Source organism: Corvus hawaiiensis, chromosome 5 (genome assembly GCF_020740725.1).
Source record: "Corvus hawaiiensis isolate bCorHaw1 chromosome 5, bCorHaw1.pri.cur, whole genome shotgun sequence".
Taxonomy (NCBI): Eukaryota; Metazoa; Chordata; class Aves; order Passeriformes; family Corvidae; genus Corvus; species Corvus hawaiiensis.
Window position 1 is genome coordinate 23,437,334 of NC_063217.1, and position 20,008 is coordinate 23,457,341.

The 20,008-nt window shown below is 41.9% G+C and overlaps 1 protein-coding gene across 10 annotated transcripts in view; it reads left to right on the top strand.

Annotated features, from left to right (window-relative positions):
• The first annotated feature begins 1,366 nt into the window (after window positions 1–1,366).
• The window catches only part of TBC1D1 (TBC1 domain family member 1), a 102,174-nt gene continuing 83,532 nt past the window's right edge, over window positions 1,367–20,008 (top strand). For 6 of the 10 annotated variants that reach the window (XM_048303796.1, XM_048303786.1, XM_048303792.1 and 3 more), the window contains exons 1-2: window positions 2,021–2,116; window positions 9,688–10,202. In XM_048303796.1, coding sequence (XP_048159753.1) covers window positions 9,786–10,202 — 417 coding nt within the window. In that variant the 5' untranslated portion in view covers window positions 2,021–2,116; window positions 9,688–9,785. Of the gene's footprint in view, window positions 1,459–1,862; window positions 1,934–2,020; window positions 2,117–2,563; window positions 2,684–5,390; window positions 6,169–9,687; window positions 10,203–20,008 lie in introns of those variants that run through there. The other 4 variants (XM_048303788.1, XM_048303789.1, XM_048303790.1 and 1 more) reach the window with 4 other exon arrangements.

Here is a 20,008-nt window from a genome sequence, read left to right on the forward strand (position 1 = left end):
TCATGTTCACAGGATATGGAAAGCGCAGCTTCATTTTCCTCCTCAGTCTTAGGAAGTTAATGTGATGGTATATGTTTTAGTTAATAGGCTACTGTAAAGAAAATCTAACCTGTGAAGGAAAAAAAAACAGAGACCTACTCTTTCAGAAAATAGAAAATTATTAGGAAGTCTGGTGCTCATGGCTTTTACATGAATACTGGGATCCCAGTCTTTGAACACATAAAAGCATTTAATTTTTAGGGACTGAAACATAAAACCCTCATTGTGGTTCTCTTTTTTTTGCCCCTACTTAAGTAACAGTTTCATCAGGAAGCAAAGAAGGAATGCTGTCAAATGTAGCCTGAAAGCTGATTATTAGGTAACTTTCATTGCAGGCAGGCTGAACATTCTGAGGCTGACTTCTTTCCCAGTATCAAAGAGGAGAAGAAAGTATTTCTAAATGTGATGCTCTAGTACTGACTTCTGTTGTTGTTCAAGGATTTTCCAAGGAGCAAGAAATAGTCTTGTAGGAGGATCCTTATCTGTTTCATTGCATTTTTCTGAAAGGCAACAGTGGAGCAGTAAAAAAAAGTCTTGCTGAGATGATCAGTTGGTAATTTGGGAATGCATGAGCCTCGGCTGAAGTGCCAGAGCTGTCTGGGTGGGAATTGCAGTTCACCTTCTGCTGGAGCATGGTTACCAGAGGCATGCAATGCTCAGTCAGGCTTAAAATGAGCAAAAGGACGTAAACTTAACTCAGGTACTGATACTGGGTGATAACTGGAGTAAGAGCTATGTCCTTAGGTGTGATGGTTTAAAAACTAAGACAGGCACTGTTTGCAAGAAGATGGCATTCCTCTTTCCAAGGACCGTAGAGATGTCACTGAAAAACAAGAAGCACTCGTACCTATTCCCATGTCCGAAGTAGAAGCAGCAAATCATGACCTGAGCACAGACTGGGGACATGCTCTCTGAGTGAACTGCTACTTGCAAGCTCAATTCACTTACCAGCGATCCTGTGGAAGTACACCTAGATGCCGAAGGCCATGAACACATAGTGCAGTTTGTATCTTCATGTGTATCTACACTTTGGAAGTAGGGGATGTGCTTGGATACTGAAATTTGACTTGTTTTTCATAATATGGGGCAACATTGTGCTTGCATTTAACAGCTTGACTGTTTTCCCTCACAGCAACGAGCAGATTTCCTTTAGTCTACAAATGTGCACAGGCTTAAAAGTAAGTAAATCAGTGGTCTTACTGCTAAGAAGGCTTGAAATTAATTGAGTGCAAAAGTGGTTTGCACAACGGGGATGTAGGGTGCCTTAATCTCCACTTGCAGAGGAGTATAATTAAGTCTCCGGATCCATTCATGCCTTATGCTTTCTGGCAACTGGAAGACCAACTAATACCAACTCTTACGATGATCTTATACATATGCAAGAGTGGTTTCTTTGAGGAAGCCGTCAACGTGACTCAGGTGAGCTCGTAAAAGGCTGCCCTGCAGCCAGGGCTGGGCCCACACCCGAGTGGGACTTGGCCGCTTCAGAGCTCACGAGCTGGGCTAGTTCCAGTTTTGTGAGCAAACTTCGCTCGCCACTTCAGCTGACCCAGCCGTCCGCCCGGGCTCACTACCGCAAGGCGACAACGACATGTTTTCCGCGGGAGATCAAAGGCTGTGCCAGACACACGGGGCAGGGTCACCGAAATGCTCTTCGAGAGGAACTTAACGGGCATGGGGAGGGGGCTTCAGCTGCCCGCTGTCGCGACATGGGCGCCCCCCTGTCGCCGGCTGCCCGCCGTCTCTGCCGAGCGCCCGTGCCGTCCGCCCCCCGGGCCGAGACCCGCCGCCTGTTGCTATTTTCGCCTGCGCTGGCGCGGCGCGGACAGAGAGGCGGCGAGCGGCCCGGCCGGGTGTGCGGCGCGGGTCCCTCCTCGTCCCGGCCGGCCGGCAGGTAGGGCGGGGCGGGGCGGGGCGGGGCGGGCAGCGGCGGGAGGCAGCGGGAGCCCCTCGCCCGGCCCGGCGCCCGTTACCGGCCCCGCCCGCCTCCCCGCGCGGGCGGTGCCCGAACGCGCCTGACAGCCCGCGGCCGCTGCCCGCCGAGGGCACTTCCCTGCGGGAAGCACATCCTGCGGCGGTAAGCGGCGCCCGGGCAGCCCCAGCCGCAGGCCTGGCAGGGGGCGGCCGTGGGGAACGCCGTGCCCCCGCTGCGGGCCGGCCCGGGGGAGCGGCGCTGGCGGGGCCGAGCAGCGTTTTGGGAGGGTGGGGGGAAGGAGGAAGACCAGCTCTCGGCGCGGAGGAAGTGAAGAGCTGTGGCGAGGAGTGCGGCACCCGCGCTCCGAGCGGCGACAGCCTCCGGCGCCGGGCGGTCCGGCCGGGCCCCGCTCCGTGCCCGCGGCGGGGAAGGGCGGGCTGCGCCCTCCCGGCGCCCGCGGCAGGGTCGCGCCGTCGGTCCTAATGGGGCTCCCGGCGAAGCCGCAGCTCTGGCTGTGGGAGCAGCGTTGCTGCGGGACGGGGCGGGCGGGCGGGAGCGCAGCGGGGACGGGGGCGCCGGTGCCGCTGTTCTCGGCTGGCGGGGTCGGGGAGAGCTGGCTCCTCGTCACAGTAACCAAAAGATCTGCTTGAATTTAATCTGTCAGTGACCTGAGGTGCCTTTAGTTCTTCTCTCTTGTCTGCTCTTTCCTCGCCCATCAATGCAAAATCGGTGGGTATAACTCCTCCCAGACCCCGCTCCGTCTCAGAGCACCAAAGCGGCTCTTCCCTGGGGAAGAACCTACCGCAGCACAGCCGAATGTAACTTTCAATCGCCCCACAGCGGCGCGGCGTTCTTACGGCCCTTTAAATTCACGGACTAAGTCAACAGGGGAACGATCTCTTGACACTGCGTTCACGAGAGATATGAAACGAATGTGGTTATTTATAGCGCAGTTTGAAAAGATTGAGGCCTTTGTGTGCTGTGTTTTATTTGGGAGAGAGGCTAACATGGCAGATCTGCTGTAGGAACCTTTAGTAGTGCAGATGGTGGGATTTGTGCCTGCGTTAAGCCCAGAGATTGAGTGGAACATCGTGGGTCAAAATTAATAAATTATACATTTTCTGAATAGCGAATAACTCTGAGCTGATGCGTATGTCTATACTTTTAACACTTTTAAGTGCTGAAATAGAAATTTGTCACGGGTTGTTATATAGGAATGCTGAAAATCATAGGTAATACACAAAAGTAGAAATGCGTGCAGGTGAGAAAAACGACAGGATGGAAGGAATGTGAAACATATTCAGTGATATGTGGATGACTTGACACTTTTTTCACTGTAATTTGGTTAACTGCAAAGTTGAATGCAGGCATTTTGGCTGTAGATATGCAATTGAATAAAAAGGAATAGTATTCCTAATGTAATTTACCTAGCAAGCTTTCTTTTACAAAGGTTGGGGTTTTCTTTTAGTATATTAAAGTCGTAGAACAGTTCAGTATTTTGTTCAGGTCTGTATGAGGCTGAGTCAGAAGACTTCAATCATCAGCATATTAATTTCCATGGACTTGATTAAGGAAATAGCAACAGGTGTTAAGGGCAGGAGCAGTCAGCTATTTTCTTCACTAGATAGTTGATTATAAATGTGTATGTTTGTAATCAAGATCATACTACCATTTTGTTGCAATTTTTAAATTAACAGTCTATTTTTTAAACTTATTTGAGGAGTGATAAAAATGCTGGTTGTACTGGTAAATATTTTAGGTGTGTTTATTACTGGAACCAGTACCAGAGTGTATGGTTGAATGTTATTCAGCACCCAGTCTGGAGGTGCTAACAGTATTTAAGCATTAAGTCTTTTAAAAGTCAGCATTTAATGAAAAAATAATGGAAATGAAAACTGATTTCTGAGGCAGAATGGTTTCTGGACTTGCACATGCTGTTGCCCACAGCAGACCATAACTTCAGAAGGAAACAGCAGATAGTAAGTAGCTATGAGATAAAAAGAACATCCTTGCAACAAGAAGGGTGTGTCATGGTTCCAAGTGCCAGTTTGAATTAAATAAAAACTATTTGAAAACTGTTCTTAGCAGTGACCGTGTCATGACATACTTTATATATATTCGTGTTTGTCTATATATCCTGCCAGCTGGATAGAGAAATCTGTCAGCTTGAGCAAAGACAATGTAAATTTCAGTTAGGGATCAGAAAGAGAGGGAGACAAGTGGTATTTAGTTCTGGTTAGTGTACCAGAGTTCTGGCTGCAGGCCAGGGCTCCTCATAATCCTTAAGTAGTATGATATTTCTGCTAAAATAATCAGTGGTGAAGTGCAGTCAGTACCAGTGCCTCTGGCTCCATTTGTCAACAGGGTTCAGTGCTAATGCCATGCAGAGAAGAGCTGAACAAATTTGTGCTCTTTAAGACCAGCTGTTTTTCATAAGACCTTGCAGAATGGTTGGAATTTTTGCTTAACTTCTTGAGGAGAAAAACTGACTTAGAGAAACTTACATAAACTAAAGCTGCTGCCATGTCCCAAGCCTGATGTGGAGTAACTGCACAGTTGTCTCTCAGAAGAACTGCAAAGATTGAGGAAGATGGCATCTTTCTGTTCAGCTCCCAGGTCAAACTCCTCATTTATTCACTGCTGTGTGAAAGCTTGACACTTCTTCTAAACTCATCAGTTCTGCTGTGAGTCCCAGCACTCCAGCTGCTACCAAAGCAGGGAAGGAGCTGGAGGAGAGTGAAGGGTTGCTTAGGTCTGTAGTTACCAATGTTCTGAACAATAGTTTAAAACTTTTGGCTGCATGTCTGTATTGAATTTAGTCTGGTTGAGAGGAAAGGACAAAAGAATGATAACATTTCACCACTGTCAAAGGTTCTGCTTTTTGTTTTTTTTGTGTGTGTGTGTGTGTTCTTTTGGTTTAGAACATTCTGTCTCCTCTCTTTGCCTTTTTTCTGTATTAGTTTGAGTTTATCCCAAATCTGCCTGGTGTTCCCCCAGTTGCACAAACCTGATTTTCAGTGCCTCACCTTCCTAGGTTACTAACACAATAACCCCACATGATTCTCCTTCCTAACTTCAAAGCTTACCTGACCCCATCTAACCAACTGGCACCTGGAGCCAATACTTTCTCCTTGTGATATAGTCTTTGCTCTCTTGAGAGAAGGTGAATTTTGAGGAATGCTGTCCTGCATGATGCAATGCTGCTTAGACATGTACCTTCACAGGGGGAAAACTTGGGGTCCAGAATGGCAGAAGTAATAATTTGTGTAGCTGTGCCTTTCATGCTGTCTTGCCATCACCCTGACTTCTCTCTGAAGGTATCTCTCACCGTGTTGTGCCACAACACGGTGAGAATGCAACTTGATTTTGGAGAGCAATAGTCTAATATATATATATTTTTTTAATTAGGTTAGGGTTTTAAAGAGCAGAGTATCAGATTTTGCTAGAACAGGACTATCCGTGTAGTGTTGCATGCTTTCTAAGCCTGCTCCCCACTTGTGAGAAGTGGCTGGGTTGATCAGAGCAAAAGAGAAGTTGAGAACAAAGGGCACACATGTGTTCCCATGTGTATGTTCCACATTAATGAGTCAGTCTGGTGTCCCCCAGTATAGAAGGCAGGGTTTGATGTATTAATGCGGTTTGTGTAAATATCTTATGTATTACAGTTTGACTGGCTGTTTTTATGCTGATGGAGCAAATACAGCTGAATCAAAGCAGGCTAAACAGTAGCAACATTAAGGTTCATATTCTCTAAACTATATCTTTCTCAGCAGCAAAGCTTCAGCTGAGGAGTGCCACTCAAGCTGTTCTCAGTTTTGAGTGCAAGGGCAACCAAGATCCTTCAAAAGATGCTGGTGGAGGGGAGAAAGAGGAGCTGTCCCAGTTATGTCTGTGAGCACTGGGAGAACAACTGGAGACCTCCAGTGTGCTGAGCAAAGCCCAGAGTAATGAAGCTGAATGGCATTTAGAGCTGCCAAAGGAACATCAAAGTTGAGGTGGAAGGAAACTAGTGGACAGCTTTATTTTTATATCTTTCCTATTCTCTCTTGGATTAAAGGTGAAATAAGCATTTAAAAAGCAAGAGTTGGTCAGACACTTGGGAGGAAGAGGAAACTTGTTTGATCCTACTGTATTAGTATGTATCGTAAACTCCTATGGCACCTGAAGAGCCAACTTTCAGAAGGGATGAACTGAGTGGTGGCAACCAGAGATGGGTAAGGGCACTAAAATTCCAAGCAGTGGAGTCTGGGCAGACATGGATGGGCTGAGACCATGGCTACTCTTTGTCCGTAATGTGTGCTTAATTTTATGGCTGGGAATAGGCCTGTTGAGAAGAACAAAACTATTTTTAGGTTTAAATTAAGCACGTACATAAACACTTCATGGTCTTGAAGTAAAACCTAGTCTTGAAGGAAAACCTGGTCCTTGGTGTAAACTTGAGGGACGTTAATACCAGCAGCATGAAATTGGCATAATTTCTGGTGGGATTTGCTTATGGTAAGTGACAGGAGGAGGAAACAAAGAAAGAATGGCTGGGAAAGGGAGATGGAACATGCAGAACAGTAACATACAGAACGATACAGGTTGGATAAGGAGACTTTCTGATGCTGCTAAATTTGTGGTCTGAGAAACTGCACTTTCAGCCCCTCCTAACATAAGGGAAAAAACTAGCATTTTGACTTCTACTTATTTGGTTTGATTTAGTAGTGTTTTTCTTTGGAAATAACAAATGCAGAAACTATTTATGCTGTTGACTTTGCAAGGTGTTTATTTTTTTTAAAAACAGATGAATGCCAAGAAGCTTCGCATTTATATTAAATACATTCCAGCAGTACAATATTTGTTTAAGTATGACAAAGTATCAACCTTGGGTTTTTTAATATACTGTTCAGTCCTTAGAGTTGGCATGCAAAATAATGTATTATATTGTGATATTCATTTCTATTTGAGGCTGCATTGCCTCGTAGATCTGGGGTAAAAGACCGTGGTAGATGGTAGTAATCAAAAAGAAACTTCTCTTTCTTGAAAAGTTGATTGAAACGAGGGTGACTTTGTTGTATTTTTACATGCCTTTAATTATATTTTTTTGAGAAGGGTTCTCAGAAAACACAAATAAGAAATTGCTACAAATAGTATGTGGCTGGATACATCATCATCTGTGTGGCAGCTCAGTTCTCCTGTTTTCAACTAAGAATGAAGTTTTCTTAGGCTTTCTTATCCCAAGATTATTATCTATGCCACTAAGTGACAAGAGCACTAAAAGCTAAAACCTCGATTTTTATGTAGTTTAGACTACACACCATGGTAGTTATGAATGAATCCAATCTTCCCTGCAGTTGCTAAACTATTTTTCATTGTTGCTGTTAAGGAGAAAAAATTTGTAATAGTTTGTCAAAGAAGAGACCATTTTGATTCCTGTCAGATGGAAAACTATCATGGTAATTGTGCTTAGCAGTCTGTGTTGATAAGGTGTAAAAATGCTTCATGAAGCTGCTATCTCATTTAGAATCACAGAATCACTGATGTGGGAAAAGACCTCCAAGGTCATCATGTCCAACATTTGACTGAATGCCACCATGTGAACTAGATCACAGCACCAAGTACCACATCCTGTTGTTTCTTGAACACTTCCAGGGACAGTGACTCCACCATATCCCTGGGCAGCCTGTTCCAATCTTTACCACCCTTTCAGTAAAGAAATTCTTCCTGATTTCCAACCTGAACCTCCCCTGCCACAGATTAGTGCTATTTCATTTCTGATGTAATGCATTTATATTAATCTAAAAGATGCTTATTTTCTTGCTTGTTTGTGAAATAAAAAAAAAAAAAACCCAGCTGTAGTATACTTGAAATGAGATGTACAAATTCTGGATTTTCATGGCCCTTATTCCCACACCTCGCATGCGCAGATAAACACCCAGAGGTTTATGGAAAGACTTTTAAAAAAATGATCTACACATCTAGAATGCTGTTTATTATTAATTCATTGAATAGTATCTTGAAAATTTGCGCTCTTGCTAAATTTGCTATCCTTGGAACTGATAATGTTGCCACAGTGCTCATTTGTCAAAAGATGAAAAAGCTTCAAAAAAGTAAATATACCCAAAGATGATTTCTGCAGTTCTCTTGTTTTTACAGTTTGCCAATTACTGCAGAAACTTTTTTTCCCCCTGGGACATTTATAGATTGGTTGCATTTTAAACAGCTCAAAATTAATTTCCATCTTGAAATTTTAAAAAAAGTTTTGGGATTTTTTTTAATCCTAAAATTTCCTTTCATTTTCAACAAGGCGAAAGACTGCTAGAAACTCAGTCTGAAAATATTATTGCAAGAGCAAATGAAGGACAAAGTTTAATAGAAACTCATGAGAAAAATAGTGCTGGTTTTGATTATATTTGTAGATGAACAAAGATAAGTACTCTTGTCACAGTAAACAGATGCCACTTATTCAGTACTTGTTCAAATGTAATTAAAATGTTCTGTAAGGATATCTTGGTACTATTTATGTTGGCTTTAATAGGTCTTATCATGGGAAACTCTCGTAAGACTGATGGTAAACTCGTGTCCTGGTATTCAAACACAGGCAATTACAGGCCTGTCAGCCTCGTGTCAGTCTCACACAATATAATGTAACAGCTGAAACTAGGTCAATTAAAGAGGAGTTAAAACAGGGTAGTATATCAAATGCCAATCTATGTGTTTTCATAGACTGCATTTTGCGAAATGGAATTTGTAAATAAATGCAATTATTGGATTTCATTACTAAAAGTACCAATACATAGTAACAGTAGTGGAAGTAGATGCTGGGTATAACAGGTTTAACATAACAGGTTTAACATGGTTAAACAGGTTAAACATGCTGGGTTTAACAGGTTTAACATGCTGGGTATAACAGGAAGTAGATGCTGGGTATAACACAAACAGAGTTGTGTGTCACTTGGTATATTCCATTGGGTATTTTAAGGAAGAAAAATGATACAGTGTCAGTCTGGCTAACATTAAGTATTCCCGTCTGGCTGACCAGCGTTAAAATGCAACTATGAATGGTGATTGTCATCTGGTTCTTCCCAGAATGTTGTAAGGACTGTTGCTCATGACTGCTATCTGACAGGTTTTTCAGAGATCTCTCAGTTGTCTGCTGCTAGCATTTGTAGATGACAGTGATTTCTAGGGTGTTATTTATTGAAAAAATCTGTTTGGTTACAACCAATAATCACTTAGCAAGCTATACTAAGGAAACAGCTCCATGTTAGTAGCTAAATTCAAAGTCATCCACCTATGGACAAGAAAGCTGTCAAGTTGACTTTTTTTTTTTCCATATGTAAAGGTGTCTTAGCAAGCAGTGACCTCAACTGTCATGAAGGTCAGAATAGCTCAGCTGGGTTCTTCCTGTGATAATAGGATTGAAATAGGCCAGTGTGATCTACAGGTACCTGCCCATGAAACAGACGCAGGCTAGAAAGAATGTGCGCTGTAATTTAGTTACTCATTAGATAGTTGAGCTAAGGTCATAAAGCAACTTTTAAATCACGACTGACTCTCTTCTGAGCAATGTATTTATTACAGTTATGTCTGTTGGACCTGAAGCAGTAAGGGCCAATGCAGAGAGGTGGAACTTGCTGGTTAGGCCATGGTAGATCTCTTCTGATGTTAAGTTGCTAATTATTTGTGTAATTGAGAGTTGGTTTTTAATAGAGTTCCAGCACCTACATAACTGTTTCTTTTCCTTTCAGAACTCTTCTGTTCCCTAATCAAAGGAGCCATCCAGATAATGTCATTCCATGGAACCGAAATATTGGTGAATTAGTCCAGGTTTCCAAAAGACTGTAAAATGGAGCCAATAACATTCAAAGTTAAAAAGTATCAAACACCTAGTGATTTCTCAGCAAGTTTCAGTCTCCAGCTCGTGGGTTCTCTCCCAGTGCATTCCCTAACCACTATGTCAATGCTGCCTTGGATTGTGGCCGAGATCCGGTTGCTCAGTGCAAAGTCTTCCAAAGAAGAACCCAGCATCAGCCAAATCCGACTTTGTGTTTCACCAGCCAGTTTGCGATGTGAACCAGACACAGGGAAAACCCAGCAGTGGGACCCTCTAATTTGTTCAAGTGTGTTTGAATACAAGCCACAGCAGGTCCACAAACTGATTCACAACAGCCATGATCCAAGCTACTTTGCTTGTCTGATAAAGGATGAAGCAGCAAATCAGCAAAGTATCTGCTATGTATTTAAAGCTGATGATCAGACAAAAGTAAGTAAGAAGAAAAGAACCAAAGCAAGCATCCCTGGAGTTGCTTTTGTGCTGTTTGAATCCTTTCACTACACTGTAAGACCTTAATGTTGTACTTACAATTAGAGATTAGATCTCACTAAAACTTACTGACTGACTTTATTTGATGTTAATTGTTCAATTGAATTTGAACTGCTCAATATGTGAAATGAAAGGTGTATACATCTCCTACAGGATCAGGGCCTGAATTTCATCAGCTTAAAAAACACTTCAGTTTGGGATATGGGCTGAAATCTTGGCCCTCAAGTCAGTGAGAGCTTTTCTGTTGATGTCACTAGGGCTAGGATTTCACTCTCGAGTCACTGTGAACTTTATCTAATCCCGCACTCAGACCTCTCAAATTTCTGTTTTCCTGAGTTGAGACCTATGTGACTGGGAAACAGGGATACCTCCTTTCTCAGAAAGAGGAGAGGGTAGTGTGGAACCTCCATATGTATCATATGACCCTGTGGAAACCTTTTCCTAGCTCTGTAATTCACAGAGCCTGGCAGGCAGGGTTGGAGACTGGGAGAAAAGCACAATCTCTGCACCTCTGTGACATGGAGGCTTGCTGCTGCATGGTGTGAGACAGGAATTGGGTGTGCATGTCTGGCAGTGGGTGAGATTTGGCTTAGTTTGCATTTCCTAACCATTTGTGTCTTTGCTGAAAAAGTGGAAGCATTAAAATTGTCGATCTCTTCTGTTTGAGAGTAATGTGAGACACTAACTCTCATGAATGAGTGAAATGAGTAGGATTTAACACAAAGTTATTGTGAGCTACTGGGGACAAACTGGTGATGTATCCTTCACCTCTTGAGTGTTGACTCTAGTTATAATGTTGGAAAGCAGCATGCTCACTTGACTCACAGGAGATGTCCTGCTGAAGAACCCTGAAGGTATTATGTGAATATACACCACGCATGGGAGTTATGCCAACCTGCCCAAGAGCAAAACATTGTACAGTTCCAAATCTGTGGTCTCAAGCTTTCATCTCAAAACATATGGAAACAGCTTTAGTTAAATCCCCCCAGATAAAACTCCAGTTCCAGTAAATTAAAAGGAAAATACGTTGTAAATCATAAGCATTCAAGTGAGAAATCCTGTCAAGTTAAATGCAGAATACCAAGTTTATGTATGTAAGAGCAGAAATAAGGAATAGACGTTTCAAAACTTGGCATTGGATAGCAGCTGGTGAATGCATTTTTCAGTTTGCTTATGCATTCAGTTGTGCTTGTGATTTTCCAGGATTATGGTGAGAACACAGCACTGATCACCCCCAGTACATTTTCTGAGGCATTTTCTTTTCCAGCAAAAGATTCAGATACTTTTTCTTCGTGTTTGATCAAATTCATGGACATGTTTGAAATGATCAAGAACAAAGTAAGTCTCTAGTTAAATTTGCAGCTGTGCTTGTATGTCTTTGGAGACAACACCCCAAATTTTTGGATGCCCGTTTTAACTACTTAGCTCTAGATTCACACAGATATCTATCCTTTCAAAAACAACCTTCCACCTGGTCTCTTAACTTGCCATGAATGCATGAGTTGTTTCTCTTGACTTCTTTGCAGTCTAGGTAGACATCCAATCAGCATTTGTTGGACCTATGTTTTAATAAAAGGGTAATGGAAATACCAGTGTTCTTCCCATCTGAAGTGCGGCCCTGCCTCTTTGTCGTGGTTTACCAAACCACTACACTCTTTTACTTAAATTTTGTGCAATTTCCACATATTAAGTAAGTTCGTTGTGCTTTATAGGGTGTTGTTACTTTGCTCTGAATATTGTCATATAATGCCTTTTTCAGTGATGTTTGTGTATTTATCAGCAGGAGTGAACTGTTACCTGTTTTGCAGATGCCCAACTTGAAAGGATAGAGAGTGCACATATACCTTTGTTACAAACTAAGGAGCTGTTTGTTAAAAGGCAGTGAGTTGGGATGAAGAATTTAGCACTGTTACTGCAGTTTATGTTCAATTTCAGAAGAAACAAATTTTAGAAATGGGACTTTTGCAGTCTGTGTCACTCAGCAGACTCCTGTGCTGGCACTCTTGTTTGTGAGGCCTTTTTTTTTCCTATTTGCTTCAGGTCTGTAAAAGAATCGTAGCAGTCCAGATATGTTTAGTCACAGAATTTGCATATTCATAACAATCTTTACCCAGCAATCCTGGACATCCAGTCTTCTTAGTGATAATTACTAATTACAATGATATTGTAAACCGCAAGAGCCACAATTCTTTTTGTCTACATATATAAATCTGTAGTAGGGTTGTATTTGACAAAGAGTTCTTGGATTAAGTCAGGTCTGACTGAGGATTTGAAGTAGAAGGTACTTTGTGGCTTTGTAATTAAGTTCTGGGCACATCCTCACCTTAAGATGAGTAGAATAAAAGGAGGCAGAAGTATGTCTGTGGAAGAAGTACAGTAGGAAGATTAGGATGTTAAGACAGAGGCAGGTGAGTAGAAGACTAAACAATTAAGGCCTTGTACTAGTTTGAAAACAAACCAGTGGGAGGCACTAAGTCAGAATAACAATTTAATGGAAATTAAAGAAAAGGGGAAAAAAAAAGGTAAAAGAAAACACTGTCAAACTGACAGAGTCAAGGTACAACCTGACACCCTGTTAGGCAGGGTGGTGGTAGCAGTCTGGTAGAATGGTGGCTGCAGTCCTCTGAAGCAGTGATCCTGTAGTAAAACAGTCTGCTCTTCCTCAGGAAGTCCAATGGTGGCTGTGTAGCTCCTGTCCTCTGGAAATCCAGTGGGAAGCCCGTGTCTCTGGTGTTCAGCCTCAGATTATATCCACGATGGGATGCTTGGTCCCTCCCTCTGGGCGGAGCATCTCACAATGGGGTAACGAGTCATGAGGCAAAGTGTTGATTAGGCTCATTAACAGGAGATAGTCCGGAGGGAGTTATCTCTGAGTCAGGCGGCAGGACAATGATGGGCAATTAACAGAAAGATAGTCTGGGGGGAGGAGGCAAGGAAACACTGCCCCACCTGGTTTCAACGGCTCCTGAGGATGGTAATAGAATACACTGCAACCCAGGACAGGCCTTTAAGAGGTGGACAAGAAACTTGAAAGACATGCAGACAGAGGCATACCACTGGAGGTGGTAGAAAGTACAGAAATCAGGAATGGTAAGGCTTTTAGCATCAGCATTGCAGATAGACTGCAGTCCATTAACTGTAGTTGTACTCCTTTATATATACAAATTGAGCAAGAACATACATCTGATTAGTGAGGGACTATTTTACTGTTTAATATGAGAGTTTTGTTAATGGGAGATGATTTTTTGCTGGGTAATAGCTCAGCTCTAGAGTTGATGGAGGTGTGGGAATGCATGCAATGTTTTCCCTGCACATGAGTATGAGGCTCTTGGGTTCATTGTTGCTGCATTACTAACATCTCCACTTTAGAGAAGAAATCCTTAGATAGTTAATACTAAGTAACGTCAGGATTCTTTGCAAGGAATTCTTTACTATGCTGCACTTTAGCAGTGAAAGAAAAGGCCGTGCCCCATTGTGATCTTTGTCTTTCTCCTGTAGGATCTTCTATAATTATTTCCATTGTACCATCATGGCAATGTGCGACTCACTTTCCCTGCTGGATAGCAGTAAGTAGGGAAGGGTGAGATGACATTACTTGAAAACTAGCATGTGAATATGGAGATCATTACACTCTTCTTCGTGCTTAAAGGATGGGTTTACACTGCCTAGAGAGAGCTTCTCTTATGGATTAGAGTCTTCTTTCCAAGCAGACATGGGATCTGGAGCATTCCTTCCTTCATCTATAACCTCAGTAAGTTTCCACTTGTTACAGATAGTGGAGTTTCTTATCCCTACACCCTCATCTGCAGAGTTTCTGATGTGGCCTCATGATTGAGTAATTTCTGCCTGAGGGTAGGGCTGAATCATTAATGCATATTCTTTGTAGGTGCTCCAGAATGGAGCTGGATTCAATTATATTGCCCACGGAGAGCTTGCGAAGGCTACTTATAGGCCATAGATGGGTCTAATATGTACTGTGGTAAGTAATAGTGGGGGAAGATGGGGAAAAATTAAGTCTCCACGAAATCTGTTGCAGAATAGTCAGTATAAGAACTTCAGCCTTGCTGAACACCTTGGTGAGAGTGCTTGGATACTGTTAGGAGCACGATGGAAATTAAAACATACATGCTTCAGCCTCCCTATCTCCCCAGTGGCCTCTGGTCTGACATTTGCTTACGTACTACAGAATTGTGATCCTATTGACATCACTGTTGTTGTTGAAAACTATATACTTTAAAAATTATTGGCATTTTAGTCCTACATTTGAGATGTGGTAGTTCTAAACTGGAACTGCAGGTGAGGTGTGCTGTTTCCTTCCAGAGCTCATTCTTCCCCAAACAGCTTATCTTCTGTACCATGCCTTGCTTTAGCACATCATTCACTCCAAGAAATGAAAGAGATAAATAACATGAGGCTAATGGCATACTGTAGCAGGGTATCCCCCTCCAGCAGATGCAAAGTAGCCAAAACATTACGGAGGAAGAATAATTTCTGTTCTTATTTTGGTTTGGAAAACTAATTCCAGATGTCATTATGTTGATCCTTCTTTGGTGTATTGAATGATTTGTTTTACTTAGGTATGTTTAATCTTTCTTGATGTTTGGGATGGCAAATGGAACACAGGTCACTAGTTTATCTGACTCATGCCCTGAGCTACTTTAGCTTGAAGGCAAGTTAAGGTTGTGCTGTCCTTTATTATACTTTTATATTTATTGTAAATGAAGAATAACAGTTCTAATTGTAATGGTTTCACAGAGGTCTGAGTCAAAAAGGACATTTAGTATCTCAGCCTTTTCCATGTCCTGTGCTCCATTCAGCAGCAGGCTCACATTTTCCCAAGTCTGTCTTCTGTCACCTAGGTAGCTATAAAGACTTTTTTGTTGCCTTTGACAACCCTTGCTACGTTCAGTTCCAGGTGGACTTTGGCTTTCTTAATCATGTCTCTGTCTTGGATTGGCAAGTTCTTATCGAGGCTCTCTGGAAGCTTGCTGGGTTTACTATGCTCTGCTGTGTTTTTCCTACAGCAGGTATCTGAGTGGTTGAAGTCCCTCATCAGGACCAGGGTTTGCTAATGTGAGGATGCTCTGAGCTGTCTATAGAGTGCATCATCCACCTGTTCTTCCTGATCACAGGGTAAAATAAATTCCTGTATGCACAGTAGAGGTTGGCAGACAGCACTGTCATTTTAAAATTTTTTTTTAGGGAAGGAGATGCTCAGAATGCTTGAAAGTTTCCCCTTTTTTATTCTGTGATATGAACTGGAGGTTTAGAGAATTTGAGCCTAGAAACTTGAGCCTGATGTCTTGCAAGGAAAATATTTCTGTGACATTACCAATGCAGAACTAGAGTATGAAGAAATGTAAAAAGCTTGGCTCACATTTTTAAAGGGTTACATTTTTGTGTGGGTTGTTTTGGGGTTTTTTTTTGTCCCCAAGACTCTGGACACAAGCTGTCATAACAGTCTGTAATATATGCTTGTGTTTACCAGAGCAGTTAATGGCAAAACTCTGGGTAGAACTGTTCTTTTCTGCTTAATAGAAAAATATTGCCTTTGATTTAAACAGGATCACAGCTGCACAAGATATGCACAAGTCTGTGTGGTGGTTCTGAATCTTCTCTCTGTAGTTTCATCAATCAGGAACAGCTTTTGGTCCAGGCAACTGCAGGAGTGTTACCAGGAGAGTTGCAGTGTCTGTATGGTTGCAGCAGACTGGGACACCTGCTCGAAACCTGAGCCTGCTGATTGGCTTCACCTGTGCCAAATCTGGCCCGTAGCAGACTCAGATAAGACCCATTTCCTTACACTGAGGCACTTCTTGAAATGTAGCACTTGCCCTGTTCTTGAGCTTTCTGGTTACAACTGTGGTGTCTTCTGTCACCAGAGGCCTTCAGGTTTTTTTGTCCACCAGTTGCTTTAACAGTTACTATGCTTTTAAACAACCTTCACCTACTTTCATGAGTTAAAATAGCTTATGCACTTAAGTAGATCACGCTGTCTTACCTGGAATGCAGCACTCTGTTACATGTTGTTTATGATCTGATTATGTGCTGAAGAAGCTGGTTTCAGATAATCAACACTTAGCTCGCTGTGAGGCTGCACAGAGCTGATCTTGTGAGTGAACTTCACATTATTCATCTATAAAAGGAATGGCGGAGGCCCAGCGAACTCCGAAGAAGTTGTTGTGAAGCTTGGCTTCATGACTGTAGATTCTTACACAACTTGTTTTTACTTTAGACTCTAAGATATGGCCTCATAAGTATCTATTTTTTAATAGCACCATTTCCCTTTCTTAAAAGAATTCAGGGAAGATAATTTTAAAGATAGAAGTGACCTTTTTCTTCTGTATTTTACTGCCTAATGGGAGAAAAACATGGTTCTTCTTTTGCAAAAGTCATAAAACACTGAAACAAAATTAAGTAACTGGACTAATGTCAGTGCAAGTAAGAACTTAATTTGGCTTTTTTTCTGCCTCCTTATGCACCTTTGGGGTTTTTTTATTGAATCTGTGTAATTGCAAACTGCTAGCATTGCTTTTTGGTTTAGGACATCTCTCCTGTCTCCCAAATACTAACTGAAGGAATGAATGTAAAATAGAGAAGAAAAAAAAAATGCAACAGAACAAATGAAAAATCAAATACACATTTGTGCTGTGTGCATACACAGTCCAGTACATAAAGTAGGTCAAAGTTTAGCTGTGTAAATCCTAACAGAGTATCCTGTATAATGCAAACAACCAGCTGTGCTTTCAATACTCTCACAATTAATCAAGCTTTATGGACTTCTTGAGTGTGAGTGTGATGACACCCATTCTATCCTGGGATCTGTTCAAACAATTCATGTATGTGAGCTCTTCTGTTAAGGAACTTCAGTGGCCAGTGACCCTGTCCCTAGTAGTATTAGTCCAAGCCTTTATGGGGCTCTTGTCAAACCTTAGAGTAACTTTGTGGCATCCTGCATCAGCTAAGTGCTTGTGTGTTCACTCTCATTTTATAAAAAATATTATGGGACTTCTCTAAACCTTGTGTGATTGCTACATGGAGGAAGTAGTTTGTGTAATACCAGTGCTGTTTTCTGACTTACAGAGATAATGTCTGACCAAGGAAGATTAAATTAATCACAGGGTTGGTAAAAAGAGTTGCCTATTCCCACTCTTACAGCAGCAGCGACAACATAAAAATTATACATTCTTGTGATTTCTTATCTTACTGTAATAGTTAACTGTATAGTAAACTGTATCAGATTATATTTTTCATGTATTTTTCAATGTAAATAATACTGAAAGTAGCTGTGTGTTACTTGTGATGTTACATGCACTTTATTTTAGGGTCAGAGATCATGCCAAGGCTATTTATTGTTGAAGGCTATTTATTGTTCCTTCACTTTTTCTGTTGGGGATTGCAGCAGAAATACAAAACAGTAGAACTGAGGCTAACACGTAATTAGTGGATTTGTGATGGCTTCTCATCTGATTACTAACCATTCCTTTTGTCTTACAAGGTCTGATACTTGTGGCCTATGATGTCCAGCACAGGTAGTTGGAACTGTGAATATCTAGGCATCCTCCAGAGCTATAGTAGAGTTTTCTTCAAAAAGCTCCTGTTGACACAGAAGAGCGCCTTTACGTATCTCCAAAGAGAAGCTCACTCTTAACATCTTAACCTAGTTTGAGTCAGCTTTCAGTGGCCTTTTATTCCCTTGTTTGCTGATTTGCACATGCCTACCTTTCCCCCTGCTCTTTATACTGTAGTATCACTCACTGAGGTGTTTCAGAGCAATTTGAATATTTCAAAGGAAAAGTGATAAAGTTTCAATGAAATCAGCATCTTAACATGATCACGGAACAGTTTAATGTGCACCTTTGTGAGAGTCAGAGCAACACCACCTAGAGCAGAGAGAAGGCCGGGCCTCAGATCCCCAATTCATTCAGTCTTAAACTGCTGTGGGGTCTTAGTTCAAGTGTAATTTATGATGGTACACTGAGGAGATTTTATAGCTGTCCTCTGTCAAAAGAGGCAGTTCTGTTGTTGTTTTCTCTTATGATCCATCCCTTGATGTCCTTTCTTGGTGTTTCCCCTTGTGCTGGTGGCGATGTTTGTCCAGCTGTGTGTTGAGCTGCTTTAGGGGCTAAGGTAAAAGAAACCAATTTCATTCTGCTGCAAAACCAAGTTGGTGCACCTTGCTAGATCACCGTAGACGTTTTTTGTCAAATTTCAAGTTGACATAAATTTGGAAACTAAAGTGAACAAAAAGTAATTTGGGACAAATTTTTCCTGGTGCTTTCATAAGCAGGTGAGGGAAATAGAGTGCCACACCAGGAGTACTCCAAAGGGATTGGGCTGCACAGCAGGAAACCTGTTGTTCTTTCTCTGTAGGATGCAATAGATCTTAAAAGTAGGACTATAAGGATGGAGGTGCACAGGGAGACTTGCAGGCTTCCTTGGCCTCTGTACACAGAGCCACCTTGTGTGGAGCGTGGTGCTCATAACACCAAGGTTGTGGATTCAATCCCCATATGGGCCATTCACTGAAAAGTTGGACTTGGTGATCCTTCTGGTTCCCTCCCAACTCAGAATATTCTGTGAAAGTGTCACCAACTTTAAAATCTTTTCTGCTAGTAATCTGTGAGAAGAAATCACTACATACATGCCCAGTGAGTCCAAAGTAGCCTTGCTCTAAAAAGGCATAAACCTCATGGAAACAACCTGTGGGCTGGTAAATATCCTCTTACAGTCTTGTGTCTGCTGCTGTCACAGTGATGGGATTGGAAGGCTTTTAGTACATTTCCATGATTTGCACCTAATTGTCTTTAAAATACTGGTGAACCTGCCCCTGAGGGGTTGAATGTGTTGTGAAACATTGTCACATGACAATTTCTTAATTTTTATGTCTTCAACCTCACTCTGGCACTAAGTCTCTGATACTCATCCTGTGCTTTATTTATTTTACTTTTTTTAGCTGGAATAACTTCTTTCTGCTCTGAGTACCCTCTTCATCCTGTCTTCCCCACACCCCCCCCTTATTTGGTCTGTATGCCAAGCTAATGTAAAATATGATGCAGACCACCTAAGCCCTGGGGTGTGAACCCCACCAAATACCCTCACCAAAAAGTAGATTAACCCTCTGTGACCAGCTTAAACTTTGGAGGAGTTTGGTGCTGCTGTATTCTTCAAATTTGATTTAAAAGCTTGAAAATAACTTAGTGTGAAAGATGAGTGTCAAAATTTGAGAATTTGGAGAATCCACACAGTTCTCAAAGTGCAGTGTGGGTCTTCAATTGAGAGACTCTTTATCCACGTTACCGGAGCACTAATCATATTAAATTCCCCAGCTTCATAACTTGTAACAATAACAAAATATATAGCAACAAAGTTATCCAGCTCACCTTGCTGTCTTGTGGTAAAGTCTGATTTCTGCAAAGGTGTTGGATGCAAGACACAAACTAAGTGAACGGGTGTCCTCATCACCTTGCAGCCTCATCAGTCCTACAGCTTCAAACACACACACAGCCAGCAGACAGGGGTGGGCAAATAAAAAAACCCAAACCAAACTGAAAGACTTGTGCCCATGGAAAAGTTCTGAGTGAGAAATAGAGTGAGTGTGGAAATACAACTTGGGTGTACAGAGTTGAGAAAATACTGTTTGATTTATAGCAACATTGAGTATAAGCTTCATGCTCACTACTATACAAAGAAATACTTAATGATGAAGGAACTCCAATATATTTTATGCAGTTATCCTCTGCTGT